At 32.6% G+C, this 15,413-nt stretch overlaps 2 protein-coding genes across 2 annotated transcripts; one reads left to right on the top strand and one right to left on the bottom strand.

Annotated features, from left to right (window-relative positions):
• Positions 1-182: 182 nt before the first annotated feature.
• LOC106672058 lies at positions 183-3,442 on the bottom strand. The gene is made up of 3 exons (XM_014403206.2): positions 3,064-3,442; positions 669-801; positions 183-610 (listed from the first exon to the last, which is right to left on the bottom strand). Exons 1-3 carry the CDS (start codon positions 3,146-3,148, stop codon positions 511-513), a joined length of 318 nt encoding a protein of 105 aa, XP_014258692.1. The 5' UTR covers positions 3,149-3,442; the 3' UTR covers positions 183-510.
• Positions 3,443-9,903: 6,461 nt separating this feature from the next.
• On the top strand, positions 9,904-13,112 carry LOC106666516. Its single transcript, XM_014393813.2, has 10 exons — positions 9,904-10,263; positions 10,321-10,422; positions 11,054-11,177; positions 11,242-11,394; positions 11,456-11,591; positions 11,652-11,779; positions 11,836-11,961; positions 12,054-12,218; positions 12,638-12,865; positions 12,943-13,112. Exons 1-10 carry the CDS (start codon positions 10,252-10,254, stop codon positions 13,062-13,064), a joined length of 1,296 nt encoding a protein of 431 aa, XP_014249299.1. The 5' UTR covers positions 9,904-10,251; the 3' UTR covers positions 13,065-13,112.
• Positions 13,113-15,413: the final 2,301 nt, after the last annotated feature.

Raw genomic sequence — 15,413 nt, 5'->3', positions numbered from 1 at the left:
TCTCCTCCAACCTACTGATTTAGAAATGCTAAAATGTATGTGCGTGTGTCATTTGTATACGCAATAATATGTATATACACATACATGTTTATTTTTTGTTTTTAACCATTATTTTTGTAGTTGGCACTTTAAATTTAAAAAATCAGATTTTTTCAAAGACCATTTGAAATTATTACACTTTTTTATGTAATTAAATTTGAACGTAGATCTGGAATAAATTTGAAAAATATACTAGTAATATAATTTAATTAATACATAATTGCCTCACTTTGCAAAGAAGCCTTCTATGTCATTTTTAATTTGAAGATTATTGCAACAAACCAGCTATCAGTAGGCATTAATAATAAGTATATCAATCCCTTGTTAGTATTAGTTTATTTTTAAAAAAAGTATATGTATAAATATTTTATCTTTAAAACCTTTTAGGGGAAAAAAACAAATTTGTTATTAATTAATCATCAATAAATAAACAATATTTTTTTGAGAAGGTGGTGGGATTTTGTCATAACCTCATGAGCATTTTAATTCAGGACAACAATTCGGATGAGGAAGGTTTACATTTTGAACCACTTCACAGCCGTTTGCAGGTTGTGCTGTCACCGAAGGGCATCTAGAAAAGGAGAAAATTCAGTCAACGTTTTGGGTAAAAATTATGCAAAAATGATTACTTGTAATGCATAATGAGGCTTTTCGTCGCGCTGACGGTTAGACAGCGTGATGATACGCATTCGCCTTCCAGTTGCCAGCTTTCGCCCAGTGCTCGTATTGTTCCGTTCTTGTCTGTACAACTGGGGACACTTCCTATTTAAAACAGGTGGGTAAAAGTATAAATAAATTTTCTCCATATGATGGAAATTTTTAATTTAATTTTTTTAAATTTATTTTAGCAGTTTAATTATTATAGTAATTTACAATACTTTAACCTCAAACCTGATAGAAAACAAATGGCAAAACTACAACTCTGGGTTCTGGTGTTTCTGTAAGAAAAACCATTTGTAAAGCCACTGAGATTCAAACCAAGGACCCTTACAGTTATGAGTTGCTTTAAAAATCAATTATATAATTACACAATTAATTTAAAAATAAAACTTCTTGTTTTCTTGTGTTTATAAAAATGTTGAGTACTGTTTTCTGTAGATAAAACATACAGGATGTCAGGATACTCACATCTCAAACTTAGCCAGTGAATTTCACACCTCCATAGTGACAAAAAAATATGCATGCACCATGGTTCAATTCTCAACGCTTTTGCAGATGTTCAACTTTTTTCCCAACCATCTACGGTTTTAGTCATAAATCTCGTAGCTCCTGATTTTTGGGAAAATAAAAAATTCATTGCAAAGAGCATGATTTCCTAGCAAAATTTCTTTTAATTTTCAGTTAAAAATAAAAAATAAATCTTTCGAAAACTGCTAAATTTAAAATTTGCAACCTCGGAAAAATTGATTGTAAAGCCTGACCTAGGTGGTGTCAGTGGCCACGAAGGTTAAGGCACTGACACGGTGCTCATCACTAAGATGAATGTCCTGACTTCGAATCCAGCGGGCCTGCATTCAAACCTGATATTTACAAATGCTTTTTTCAAAAACACTGACACCCTGAGGGGTTGTAATGACCTCTATAAATAATAAAAAAGCACGTGAAAATGGAACCAAACACATAAAAAAGAGAAAATAAACATAGTGAACAACTGAAGCAGAAAAATTACTTGAATTTTTCTTTTTTTGAGCTTTTTTATTAGGTTAAAGTTGGTTTTTACAACTTTTTTTTTATTTGTTTGGTTTAGTGTAGAGATTTTGCCCAATTTTTCTGCTTTTGTTTCATTTTTCTTTCTTTTTTGATCTTTTTTATTAAGTTGGGGAAAAATTTGGCCCAGGACCTCATTTTCCCTTTTTCACATCGTCACCACTTTTTTCCAATTTAGCATAAAATTTCTGCAGTTTGGTTAGATGATGGTTTTTACAACTTTTTTTTATTTGTTTGGTTCAGTGTACAGATTTTGCTCAATTTTTCTGCTTTAGATGTTCATTATGTTCATTGTCTCTTTTCATGTGTTTTGTTTCATTTTTCTTTCTTTTTTGATCTTTTTTATTAAGTTGGGGAAAAATTTGGCCCAGGACCTCATTTTCCCTTTTTCACATCGTTACCACTTTTTTCCAATTTAGCATAAAATTTCTGCAGTTTGGTTAGATGTAATTGAAGAAAAGGGTTTACATAAAAAAAGCTTAATAGAAGTTGAAATTTGCCAAGTTCTACCATGAATTTTTTGAATTTGAAATTTAGCACTTTTTAAAAGATTTAGCGTTTGTTTTTTACCAATAATTAATATGAAAATTATAGACCGGTGCTTTCTTAAAGAAAATTTAACTAATTAATTAGTTGTTTAAAATTTGCGATCTCGTCGGAAAAATTCACGGTAGAGCTCGGCAAATTTTATAAGAATTTTGTTTAACGAGCTTTCTAGCGGCCGTTTTCTTTAATAACTTCAAACCAAAAAGGAGAAATTTTATGCCAAATGGGAAACCATTGATGACGTTTTAAAGGAGGAATGGGGTTAATGTTATTAATTCGACTTTTTGTCCCCGGGCAAAATTTATTTCCCAAATTAAACTTAATAAAAAAGTACAAAATGAAATAAAACACGGAGACAATAAACATAGCGAACAACCAAAGCAGAAAAAATTGGACAAAATTTACACTAAACACACACCAAAAAAAAAAATATAATAATTGTAAAACAGTCCACACCTAATAAAAAAAGCAAAACAAAAAATCAACATAAAAATCAAACAAGACACATAAAATAGACAATAAACACGTTACACAACCAAATTACGTTGAATTTTTCTTAAAGGAAATTTAATGCTCTTTTCAATTTTTTTTTTATTTACCCAAAAGTGAATACTTGAGAAGCTAAGATTAGATTTATGACGAAAACCGTTGATAGTTGGGAAAAAAAGCTCAATTTCTGCTTGAAGGGTTGAGAATCGGACAATGGTTCATACGAATATATAAACATTTAATGTGTTTAATTTTCTCGATTTGAAAATGCATCTTCTGTACCGTTTTCGATATCCTGAAATTCCAGAAAAGTGGTGGAAGTCGAGAATGCTATGTAGGATGCGACGAGTGCCCAAATCCACCACATTTTATCCAGCTGCGTTCCCGGACGACGTCGACCGCCAACTGGGCCAATTGATACCCATTATTGTCCAGATCCGCACGCCGCTTTCAAACGATAATCCACAATACGTTACACGGCCAATTGTCAAGAAACGGCCGTGAAGAAGGAAGAGGAAAATTGAAACGTTTCCTACCAAAAATTAATACACCAACTGACAAGTCTGACTTTTTCACGGTTTTGTGACCCTGTCGACAATGGACGGGAAAGCAATCTCCGAACCGCTTTCTTTCATTGTTTCTCCTCAACGATGCTAATTGTTTATATGTACACAAAATATAACAAAAAACTACTTCCTTAACACTTGCGTAAGAGGTTCCTAATAGTTTTCACTATACAATAAATATTTTAGGTTACACTTTCTCGGTTTTATACCTCTTTCTATGAACACCATTTATATTTCCCAACACGTAGCAAAAGCTTACCAGTTTAAAATACTCTGTACAATACACATAATAAAATTTACCCATCACCATTTAATTTTAATATATTTAGGTTTATTTTACGTACCAAAAGAAAGTTTGTTCGGAAAAATAAGACATTTAAAAAAAAAATACTATTGCGATTATAAACTACTATTTCCAAACCACTATCCTGCATTAGGAAGAATCACTCATCGCTGCAGGGAGCAAATGGCACTACATGCCCTTCGATTACGTCTTGTAAGCATATCTATGAAGTTAGAGATCTTCCTCAGACAACCAACAACCAATTTGATCCAAGGAAATGCCATCCCAGAACATCAGTGACCCACTGTGGAATGCTACCTGAGGAACCGAACAGCATGGTGGGTACCTTTCTCCTGAGGGTCTCTCTATGATATTACTAGCTTTTACTCGGGATGTTTTAATGCACCTTTCTAATGGGATGCAGCTATGGCTTTGTAATAAAATGTCTCGTTTCTCAATTCTCTTCTTCAGTTCACTTATGTTTATACGTGAAAAAATTGTTCATATGATCCCCTTAGAAATGGAATTTCAAAAAATCTTAGCGGCTATCCATGTCATTATAAGAACGCACTGCCGAAATTTAAGCACTTTAGATTCCAGCGATGCGGTCGCTCGCTCGGAAATCGTGAGATGCGGGTGTGAAGTAGGTTTAGAAAAACATTTTCTTTATCGTGCCAACGTTTCGATCTTTATTGGGATCATCTTCAGGGCCTGGGATTTACAAACATAGTTTAAATTTAACAAATACATGTAGGATACTTTTTAAAAGGATAGTTCCTACTCACAGTATTGAACACCACACTCACTCCATCATTTATCATTTCTATTAATTTGCTAATCAAAGCAGTAATGGATTATAACGTAATCAATAACATCACATCCAATTACTTAAAATCTGTTAATAAACAAGTGCTTTTAAATCTTTATTATAAATTGAGACTTTCATGCTCAAAGATTAACAAATCAATCTGGTTCAATTCCCAATGTTTGAAATTAAACCTAACCCCTAAATTCGTTCTTGCTAAATTAAATGTTAAGAATTGCTCAACTCTCTTACAAAATAAATGCCAAAAAACCATTTTAAATAATGAATTACATAAAAAAAACTTACTGTGAGTAGGAACTATCCTTTTAAAAAGTATTGAACACCACACTCACTCCATCATTTATCATTTCTAATACATGTAGGATGTGGAAAAAGTGAATTTTTCTTTATTATTCAGTGTATCGAAACGTTGGCACGATAAAGAAAATGTTTTTCTGAAACCTACATCACACCAGATCGCATCTCACGATTTACGAATAGTTATATATAGAGTTCACTAGTTTTCGTGGTCCGCTTGGCCAATTAATATCTTTCAATTAATTAACTTTTATCTCAACAAAAAACTTTAATTAATTGAAATATATACAGAGTGTGTGGTGATTAGTGACCGTTAATCGATAATTATACAGTGTTCGGCTACTCGTGTTACAAATTTTGCCAATAAATTATTAGATCTCATCCTACTCTCCTTGAACTGTTTTTTCCCAATATTTTATTACAGTCTGCAATTCTTGGTTATAATATATAATTTGATGAATCCAGAGTGTTCGGCTACTCGTGTTACAAACTTTGCCAGTATATTTTACATTTACAATAGAACAAAAACGTCCTAATTAACTGTGGTCCGAATCTCAACAGTTTCGGAGTTATTCCACTTTTTCTGATTTTTCAAGATTTCACTAACTTTTTGTGTGTGAACACAAAGCCGAAAGTCGATTTGCTTATAATTAGAATAAAATCGGGTAGTCGAAATGAGAAGTGGCCTGGGCAATCGAAGTGGTAGCTCAAGTGGTAGAGCAGCGGCGTATTAAGCCGAAAGTCGTGGGTTCGAATCCCGCCTGTGACACAAATTTTTCATTTCGAAAAAAATTGTGGGTAATTAATTGAGTATTTATATATTTAATAGAAGCTGATAAAATTTAGTATTTCACAAACTTGCTTAAAAAAAACAATAATAACCAAAAAACTAAAACCGTTATACCATTGAAAACTACGTTAAATTTCCAATAAAATGTGATCAATACCAAACTTGTAAGCATAGGTGAGATAAGCGTTTTAATAGACAGAACTTCCAAAAAAAAAAAAAAATTTTTTTTCAAAGTTGAAAAAATACTGTGGTGATCTAAACTACTATTTCCAAACCTAGAGACAGTAAATTTCAGAAAACGTACTCCATTTAATATCCTTTTTAGTGGTGTAATTTCTTTTTTAATTATTTTTTTCAAAGATAAAGAAATTGATGGAAGAAAAGTAAAAAACCGTGGTTGACGAATTGATATGGTGGAAAGATTAATAATAATAAAAAATAAAAAACTTAAAGAAAATTTGGAAAGGGCAAATCCGTCGATATCATTGCAAATCACGTTAAATGTCCAGTAAGATGTTATCAATGCTAAATTTGTAAACGTTGGTGGAATAAACGTTTTAGTAGCCATAACTTTGAAAAATATTTTTATCAAAGTTGAAAAACTTCTAATTAATTAATTAGTAATTCTAAATTACTAATTCCAATTATTATTTCTACTATGGCATTACACTTTCCAAACCTACAGATCAGCAAATTTTAGAAACGTACTCCATTTAATGTCTTTTTTGGTGGTGTATTTTCTTTTTTTTTAAATTACTTTTTTTCAAACAAAGAAATTGATGGAGGATAGGTAAAAACCGTGGTTGACGGATTGGTAAGGTAGAAAGATTAAAAAACTTAAGGAAATTTTGAATCAATGTATTAAATGATTTTTAAGTTGGGTTTGAAACCGAAATAGTGCAAATTGTATTCTTATTTACCAACACGACTGCAACGCTTAAAGGATTATTGTATTATTATTATTCCACGAAAAAAAAAGAGTTTTAAGATTCAATACGTTTTCAGTCATTTAATCAAAATTTTATTATCTTTTTTCACTTTTGTTTATCTTTCCACATTACCAATCCGTCAACCACTGTTTTTACCTTTACTTCATTAATTTCTTCATCTTTGAAAAAAGTAATTAAAAAGCATTACACCACTAAAAAGGATATTAAATGGAGTACGTTTTCTGAAATTTTCTGGTTTCTAGGTTTGGAAATAGTAGTTTAGATCACCATAGTAACTTTTTCAAATTTAAATTTTAAAATAGAACAAAAAAGTTTTAATTAACTGTGGTCCGAATCTCAACAGTTTCGGAGTTATTCCACGTTTCCTGTTTTTTTTTAGATTTCACGACCTTGCTTCAAAACTAAACGGTTTTGGACAAATCTGTTTACAATTGAAAACTACATTAAATTTCCAATAAGATGTTAACAATACTAGTAAACCTTTGTGAAATAAGCGTTTTAGTAACAAGAACTTTGAAAAAAAAAATTTTTTCAAAGTTGAAAAAATTACTACGGCGATTCTAAAATACTATTTCCAAACCTAAAGATCAGGAAATTTGTGAAAACGTACTACCTTTTTAGTGGTGTAATTTCTTTTTTAATTACTTTGTTAAAAATGAAGAAATTGATGGAGGAAAGGAAAAAACCGTGGTTGAAGGATTGGTAAGGTGGAAAGATTAATAATAATAAAAAAAATAAAACCCTGGTCTGTAAAGAGAACTCGTCCCAAAATTCTAATGTCCAATTCGTATGTTTCCATGCCGTGTCTTCCATGTCAAGTCAAATTTTGGTCCTAGAAGTCGTTGTATGTTGTCTCTTAAGTCTCGTGTGGCGATTCTACGTCAGTTTGCTGTCTAGGTATAGCCCTAAGTATTTGATTTGGATGAAAGTCGGTATATCTTTGCTGTCGATGTACAGTGGAGGGAAAGACTATTATTTTTCTATATTCAGTCTTGTCCTACAACTTTCGCACCTTTTTGATAAGCTCACGGTGTTCTTGGGTGTTGGAGGTAGTTTGGATATGATTCGAGTTAGAGAACAAAATTGCGGTATTGTTCCTGTAGGTGGTGATGATGATATTGGGGTGTCAGAAAGGTCAACAGTAAAGATGATAAAAGGGTGGGACCAATAACGCTCCCCTGTGTGACGCTGGGTTTATCGGTCTGATTTCCGAGAACTAGCCGTTCTACTTGCTCATCAATGTGAATATATCATTTTACAGCATTTTTTTTATCTAAATTGCAATAAAAATGTAGTAAAAGCTATCAAAGTTTATCAACAACTAAAAATTTTTTTTAAATCAAATTTTTTTCAAGAAAATTAAGCCGTAAAAATTGTTTTCTCTTAAAATTTATATAAAATTTCGTGTTAGCTCCTCTAGAGACCCCTAAATATAAATTTTTGCTTGAATTTAAATTTATCGATTTTTTTACCCCTAAATTTTTTCCGACTTTTAAGAAGTCATTGTCGGAATATCTAATTGAAAGGGCTATAATTAAAAAACGGCTAAAAGGATTTTAATGTGAAACAGACCTTTTGAAAGAAGAAGAACGTAGGTTTTTAACGGCGTATGTACCATAAAAATATATAAAATATTTCTATAAGAAAATACTCAAAATATGGAAATTATTTGTCAAAAATTAAGCTCGTTTTTTAAAAATCTAAATAATAGCCCGATTTTAATGTTTGATATAGTTGTAAAATGCACTTGACAATTCCTTTAAAATGAATTATCAACCATGAAAATCGGTCTCCTAGATTTTGAGAAAAATGATGTTAAAACTTGCAGTATAGAATGTCAGTCACCCAGAATCGAAATTATCATCAAAAAATTTATTTACTACATTTCCTAGAAAATCGGTATCTAAGGGTTGTGTAAGGCTAGAATCACGACAATGATGTCAAATCCAAGTTTTGACCATTTTCTGACCTACTTGACTTAAAGAAAGTTTGTTAAAATATGCAAAAAAATCAGTATTTTGTTGATTTATCTTTGTAAATCACACCAAATTATAATATTTTGCGTCGTAGAACATTTTTGTTTTTATGTTAACGAACAATAAAATTATTACATAAAAAAATATTTTTAACCAATAAATAACGATTTATGCTCATTTTATTAAATTTATAGTATACTTATAATTTCACTAGTTTCGTGGTCCGCTTGACCAATTAATATCTTAGAATTAATTAAGGGTTTTAGTTGAGATAAAAAAGTCAGTGTCACGAGCGGGATTCGAACCCACGACCTTCGGCTAGATACGCCGCTACTCTACCACTTGAGCTATCCTGACTTCGATCCACTCGGACACACAAACTTCCCATCTCAACCGCAACTAGAAGATCGTGGGTTCGAATCCCGCTCGTGACACTGACTTTTTTATCTCAACTAAAAACCTTAATTAATTGTAATATACTTACAATTTTACAATTTTGTATATTTTCTTATAAAAATCTTTTATATATTTTTATGGTACATGTGTCGTTAAAAAGCTACGTTTCTCTTCTCGGTCTGTTTGACATTAAAATCCTTTTATACGTTTTTGAATTACAGCTGTTTCAATTAGATATTCCAATATAGACATCTTAAAATTAAATAAAATTAAATTCAAACTAGAATTTATATTTAGGGTGTTAAACTAAATCTCGTATTAGTCTCACGTAAAAACATTATGACCGAGTTTGCTGGAAAAATATTTGGTTTTTTCTTGTTTACTCATAAACTTCGATAGCTTTTACTATATTTTTATTGCAATCTACATAAAAAATGCTATAAAATGATATATTGACGAAGTTACATTTACTCCCTCAGAGTACTCAACATTCCTCGGGGTGAGGTTAAAAACCGCCTTCCTTTCACGCTAATAAATTACATTCTTTCCAGTAAATTAACATAAGCACAACAGCTAAAATCCTATTAGCCAATTGTGAATTATATCCGTTTTAATCAGATATTCCGATGACTTCTTTAAATTCGGAAAAATTTTAGGGGTTAAAATCGATAAATTTAAATTCAAGCATCATTTTATATTCAGGGGTTTCTAGAGGAGCTAAAACGAAATTTCACATTAGTTTTAAGAGAAAACAACCTAGTTTACTTGAAAAAATCTGATTTTTGGAACTTTTAATTATTGATTAAACTTTGATAGCTTTTACTATATTTTTTATTGAAATCTACAAAAAAATGCTGTAAAATGATATATTAACATAGTTGATTTGTGCAAGCAGAATGGCGAAATAGAAATATTAAAAAACGGTAAATTTCAAAATTTGTTGGCGACACCAAATTCAGGAAGTGACGGATTCGTGTCGGATATTTTGGAGCGTAGAATCACACAAAAAAAGTTTGGTCCTAACCCTCGGCGCGCCAACCTGGTCATCCACGTGTAAGTCCGGATGTTAAGTAGAAAGTGACGAAGTAAATTTGGCGTGAAAATGCTACTTGCACAGTTGATTTACTGCCGTCACGCTTTGCCAAAGTCAAAACCCGTGACAGCGCCGATTGGGCTTTGAAGAAAACTGGATTGCATCGAAATTCATTCAAATATATTACATACTGTCATATAATTGTCACTAGAAAGTTAATTAATTTTTGACAAGGTTCTGGTTTTGGACAATGGGAGTGGGAGCTGTTTCAAAAGAGCTTTCTTTTGTACTTCCCAGTATAAATACATCACGTCAATTCTGGCTTGTGCATTATTTCACTTTGATTCACGACAATGGACATGAAGGTATTACAAACAATAACGAAACAAACAAGACCTATTCTCTTATTTTGACTTGTACAGGCTGTAGTCAAAACTTCACTAATATTTCTCATCCTGGCTTACATTTCCTGGATAACGGCTGCTCAGGAGGGATCGTCGTTCCTGTCATCAAGATTATCTCAAGTAAGATCATTTGAATCGCATTGTTAAAGTTTGATGTGCTTGGTGGTCTGCGAGTAGGTGAAAATCTTTTGGACTCTATTGGCCCTGTCAACTCTATGGCGGGCTTGAAGTCCTCACGTTTCGGCTTTGCGCCATCTTCAGTGGGGAAGTGGCAGGACTTAAATCCTCACGGAAGAACTCAACTCGGGAGAGGGATCAACTGCCGATTAGTTTAAAATAAAACTATTAATGCTTCATTTAAAAAAATAGGAGTTTGCTGAGGAATTAACTAAACTTTTTTTAGAGGGGTTTTCGGTCTTCTTTCCCGAATTTATGCATTATTCTCTCTTTTTCTAGTTTGCCTATTCGCGATTATTTTATACGAATTTTGTTTAAACTATTTTTAAAATAGTGCTGTTTCTTGCTTTATAAGAAACATTTTTTTTTCCATCGGCGTCGAAGTTGTGAAGATACAAAGAAACAAGGAATTAAATAATTAGAGAATTCATTACCTCACTTTTTCACTCAAAAAAGTATTATGCTTTATTAATTAACATTTCACGCATGCAATTGTATACACTATACACCAAGCGTGTATGAGGTATACAAAAAATATATTTAGAATAATATCCAGTGGTTTTATAATTTTCAGAGAGACTCTCAGTTTAGGACATCTAGCAGTGGTGTCAAAATAAAAAGAAGGAAAATAAAAAGACCTACACAGTTCAAAACTGGCCCTAGTTCTGATTTCAAAACCAGTACAAAGGATTCAAGGTGTAAGTGCAAAATCGAAAAAAAAACTTTTGGTTTAAAATCAAAAGTACTTTTTAAATTTTCCAGTCCTTTCGCTATTTACTGTGGTGCAATTTGGTAATGACGGCTGCCAAGCAAGTACTGGAGATAACGGCACCTGTATGACAAGTGCAGAATGTTCAGCTAGGGGTGGAGTAGCAAACGGCCCTTGTGCTAAGACCTTTGGAGTCTGCTGCTTATGTATGCTATTGAAATAAAAATTTCTTGTAAAATTACCATAATTTTATTTTATTTTAAAAAGTCATGTCAACGTGCGGACAGACGACTAGTCAAAACTGTACCTATTTCGTAAACCCTGGATATCCGACTGCTTATGACGGCACAGGCTCGTGTCAACTCACGATACAAAAGGCTCATCCGGATGTCTGCCAATACAGGTATTTGCATAACAAAAAAGAAATAAATTTCAAATTTATTGACATTTTTGTAAAATACAGGATTGATTTTGACCAGTTTACTTTAGCTGGTCCTGAGCCTGTCAATAATGTCTGCAATAACGATCAATTCATTGTTTCCGGTGGGAATCCTGTACCCGGGATTTGCGGAATGAACAACGGAAATCACAGTATGTTTCAAATTTGACGCTGTCGTATAAAATATTTATTTTCATATTATTTTCAGTGTACATCGATGCAGGCACTGGAGTTAATAACCCAGTCACGCTTACTGTCGTTACAAGTGGACCGACATTCGCAAGAAACTGGAAAATGAAAATCTGCCAAATTCCTTGCAGTTCGAATTACAGAGGTCTATTGCAGCATTTACGATTGTTACTTTTTCGATTATTTAATTTTTTCATGTATCATTAATTAAATATTTATAACTATTTGTTCATTTAGCGGAGGAAGGGTGTCTTCAGTACTACACAGGTGTCTCCGGGCAGATAAAATCCTTTAACTTTGACCCTACTGGAGGTCTACAATTGTCAAACCAAGATTACAGCGCCTGTGTAAGAATCGAGAGAAATTTTTGTGGAATTCAGTATACAGCATGTGCAGATAACAGTAAGCTAAAATAAATTAAGAATTCACAAACGTTACAAAAATAGATTATTTAAGAAAATAAATATTTCCGTTATGATGTACAAATTGAAATGGTGTCATAATTCACTACATGTTAGATATCTAATAACAACTACCAAAAATAGCTAATAAATCTGATTTTTTAATTTTAATAATAATTACAAAATTTGAAACAAAATCAGATGTACAAACTTGGAATGGCAGACAGGATAATGCTTATTCTTGCAATGAGCCCTACAAAGATAGACATCAATTTGAGACAATTTGACAAATAGGGCTAATCCAATTCAATTCTGAGTCTATTCTTTGTAACAGGAAGTAAAATAAAAGAGTAAACAATAATCCCTTTTTTTCTAACTGTTTTATTTTTCTTCAATTTTTATTTTTTATTTTTTTAATAGTGGGCAATAGAACACATGCATTTACCATGAGTGGAAATACAATGAGCCAGAACCCAACGACATCAATGATTGGTGGTCTTGGGCCAACTGCCTGCTCCGGCGATTGGGTGATAATACCGTGTGCTATGAATGTAGGACGGTCGCCATCGTCACCGCCAGTTTGTGTCGACAGGATCTGCGGTGGTACTTTCAACAGTGAAGTTTCGACAACACAGGCCACAGTTTACAGTAAGCTAAATCACTTTTTTCTTCTTTTTTTTTAGTTTTTAAGTTGTATTTGCTGTTTATAATACTGTCAATTTTAGGTACAGTGAAACCGTTTAGGCTTGTGGTCCACACAGATAATGTTGAAGCGCCAAATGATATAGGAAACAAAGGATTCTGTTTAAATTATGTCCAACAACCATGTACAAATAAATTAAACTAGCTCATTAATTTCTAAATTATCTAATTCATTGACTGATATAAAATTAAAACTGTAATAATGAAATCTTGAAACATGATTTTATACTGATGATTAACTTTTTTTAATCGAATAAATTTTCAATTTATCTTTGAGTATTATTTCTCGACACCAACAGCAATATTGTTTATTAGATTCACAGCATGGTACAGCCTTAAATTCATCCAATTGTTTAGTTGGTTGCTTATTAAGCACTAAGTTTTTTGTGAGTGCGCACACCCAAACGATTATAGTAGCATAGACCGCCTGATTCCCTCCCAACTGAAAAGTTGGCCAACAATTGGCAGATTTATTGATTTATATAAGCTCAAATCTGCACATAAACATACACACTATACATTCACGCTAATAAATACATTCATTCTCAATATACACTATAAACCACAAGATGAGATGTGTGTACAGGTTGTTAAATGTCAATATTGTGATGGTAGATTCACTGAATAAAAAATAACCAGAACGAGGTTTCTATCTTGTCTCTTTCCTGAGATATTAACATTTTTGTGATTTTAGTCTAAAGTCAGATTTTTGTTACATAAAATCATAATTTCTCAACTTTAGCGTCATTAAATTAGAAATCTGACCTTTATTTCACAAACTACATTAGATTTTCTAAAAATAACATTTCTGTTGAAAAATTCATGCTTTTGATCACACAGTAGCCACTCAAAGAATAATAAATGGTAAAACCCATGCTTTTTTGGAAATGCTCAATTGTGGCTCATGCAATGACTTTTCCATCAAAATTTTCGGAGATTTCACCAAAGTTGCCTTATTTTATAAGTATTCCAAGGGAGATACTTCCCTTTTACATTTTTAGAACTTTTCGAAATCTTTGCAAGGATGAAAAACGTGATATCGAACCCAAGGAGAGCACCAACCCAAGAACATCATACATGTCATATTTTTAATAACAATTTATTAGTTGGTAACAAAACTTAGATACATTTTTCTAATTTTCATATTGGGTGGTACCCAAATACCCGCTGCCGTGCTCAAGCTCATCTCATACCGGGTGGTATTCGTGCATTCTGTATGGAGCCAAGGAGTGGCCCAATTACGTGGGACACATTGAGCAACCACATAGCGAGCTTTTGACAAAAAAAAAGTGCCTGTGTGTCAACCTTGCATGACCTATTCTTAATCGAGTAAAGATGGCCCTTCTTCTGTCAGATCCTCCGAGGGCTATCAATTCTGCCAATCCAGCACACTGATGCTGCCTCTTTTTTTAATCATGTTTTTCACTGGACCATTAGCAGATTGTTTATTGCTCTTTTTTATTATTTTATTTATAAAATGGTTATTGAAACATTATTTAATGTTTGTGATGACTTGAATACCAACACCAAAATCTATGGGGTTAAATCATATAAACATGGTGGCCAAGGTACAGGACTTCGGTTCCCATCCACCAATTAAGAAATTGGTCATCCAAGAAACAATTTACTACATTGGAATTGTGAGCAGGACATCCATCAAATTTTAACTACACAGCACCCATAATTTAAGGGGAATAATAATAATGTGGGATGTTTAGGGGCTGACATACTGAGGTCATCACAGGCCCTTTGTGTGTTTGTACTTCTTTTCTTAGACTTTCAGGTGTATTTTTCAACCTGCAGCCATTTGAACGTTTCGATCTTTTACTGACTTTCTGCTTTTACATAAAAACCAAGTTGATACCCTAAAATGCTTTGCTTACACTCATTTAGTCAAATTTATAACTTTTATATTTATAGGTATGTTAAACGCCTGAATACTGCACAAAAATATTTTAAACGCCTGAATACCACACACAATGTGCGGTAATCAGCAAGCAGTATTCAGCTCATTTTCTCTGAATACTGCACACAATGTGCGGTATTAAGGTTTGCTTGCTGTGCGGTATTCAGCCCGATTATACTGGCGATTTCAGAGATATTTTCGGTTTTACAGTTTTCCCCGTTTAACTATTTACCCTCGGCCATCCAGCACTAGCAACAAAAGTTTTCTCATTTTCCTACGCTTTTCCTCTTATATCACCTAGACGGCTTGATGGATTTTCTTACTTTCAACATTTTTTGTTAATTTTGGACCGTACCAGATGGGAAACAAGTGAAAAAAAATTTTCCGAGTTTTCCTCCGCTTTTCCTCTTATATCTCGTAGACGGCTCGATGGATTTTCTTACTTCCAACATATTTTGTTAGTTTTAGACCGTACCAGATGGGAAACAAGAGAAAAAAAATTTTCTGAGTTTTCCTCCGCTTTTCTACTTATTTCTCCTAGATGGTTTAATGGATTTTCTTACTTCCAACTTTTTTTTTTTGTTAGTT

The sequence above is a fragment of the Cimex lectularius genome, unplaced genomic scaffold, assembly GCF_000648675.2.
Source record: "Cimex lectularius strain Harlan isolate CLEC.00 unplaced genomic scaffold, Clec_2.1 scaffold22, whole genome shotgun sequence".
Classification (NCBI taxonomy): domain Eukaryota; kingdom Metazoa; phylum Arthropoda; class Insecta; order Hemiptera; family Cimicidae; genus Cimex; species Cimex lectularius.
The sequence above is the reverse complement of the archived record's forward strand: the minus strand, read 5'-3'. Positions and strand labels throughout refer to the sequence as shown.

What these genes read in the sequence shown, in the direction of transcription:
- LOC106672058 (XM_014403206.2), bottom strand. Translation starts at nt 3,148, where the DNA reads ATGTGGTGGATTTGGGCACTCGTCGCATCCTACATAGCATTCTCGACT. An exon ending in ATTTCAGGATATCGAAAACG is followed by an intron (nt 802 to 3,063) that starts GTACAGAAGATG and finishes TGTTTTAAATAG; the next exon opens with GAAGTGTCCCCAGTTGTACA. An exon ending in AGCCTCATTATGCATTACAA is followed by an intron (nt 611 to 668) that starts GTAATCATTTTT and finishes CTCCTTTTCTAG; the next exon opens with ATGCCCTTCGGTGACAGCAC.
- LOC106666516 (XM_014393813.2), top strand. An exon ending in CTTTGGAGTCTGCTGCTTAT is followed by an intron (nt 11,395 to 11,455) that starts GTATGCTATTGA and finishes TATTTTAAAAAG; the next exon opens with TCATGTCAACGTGCGGACAG. An exon ending in AATGAACAACGGAAATCACA is followed by an intron (nt 11,780 to 11,835) that starts GTATGTTTCAAA and finishes TATTATTTTCAG; the next exon opens with TGTACATCGATGCAGGCACT.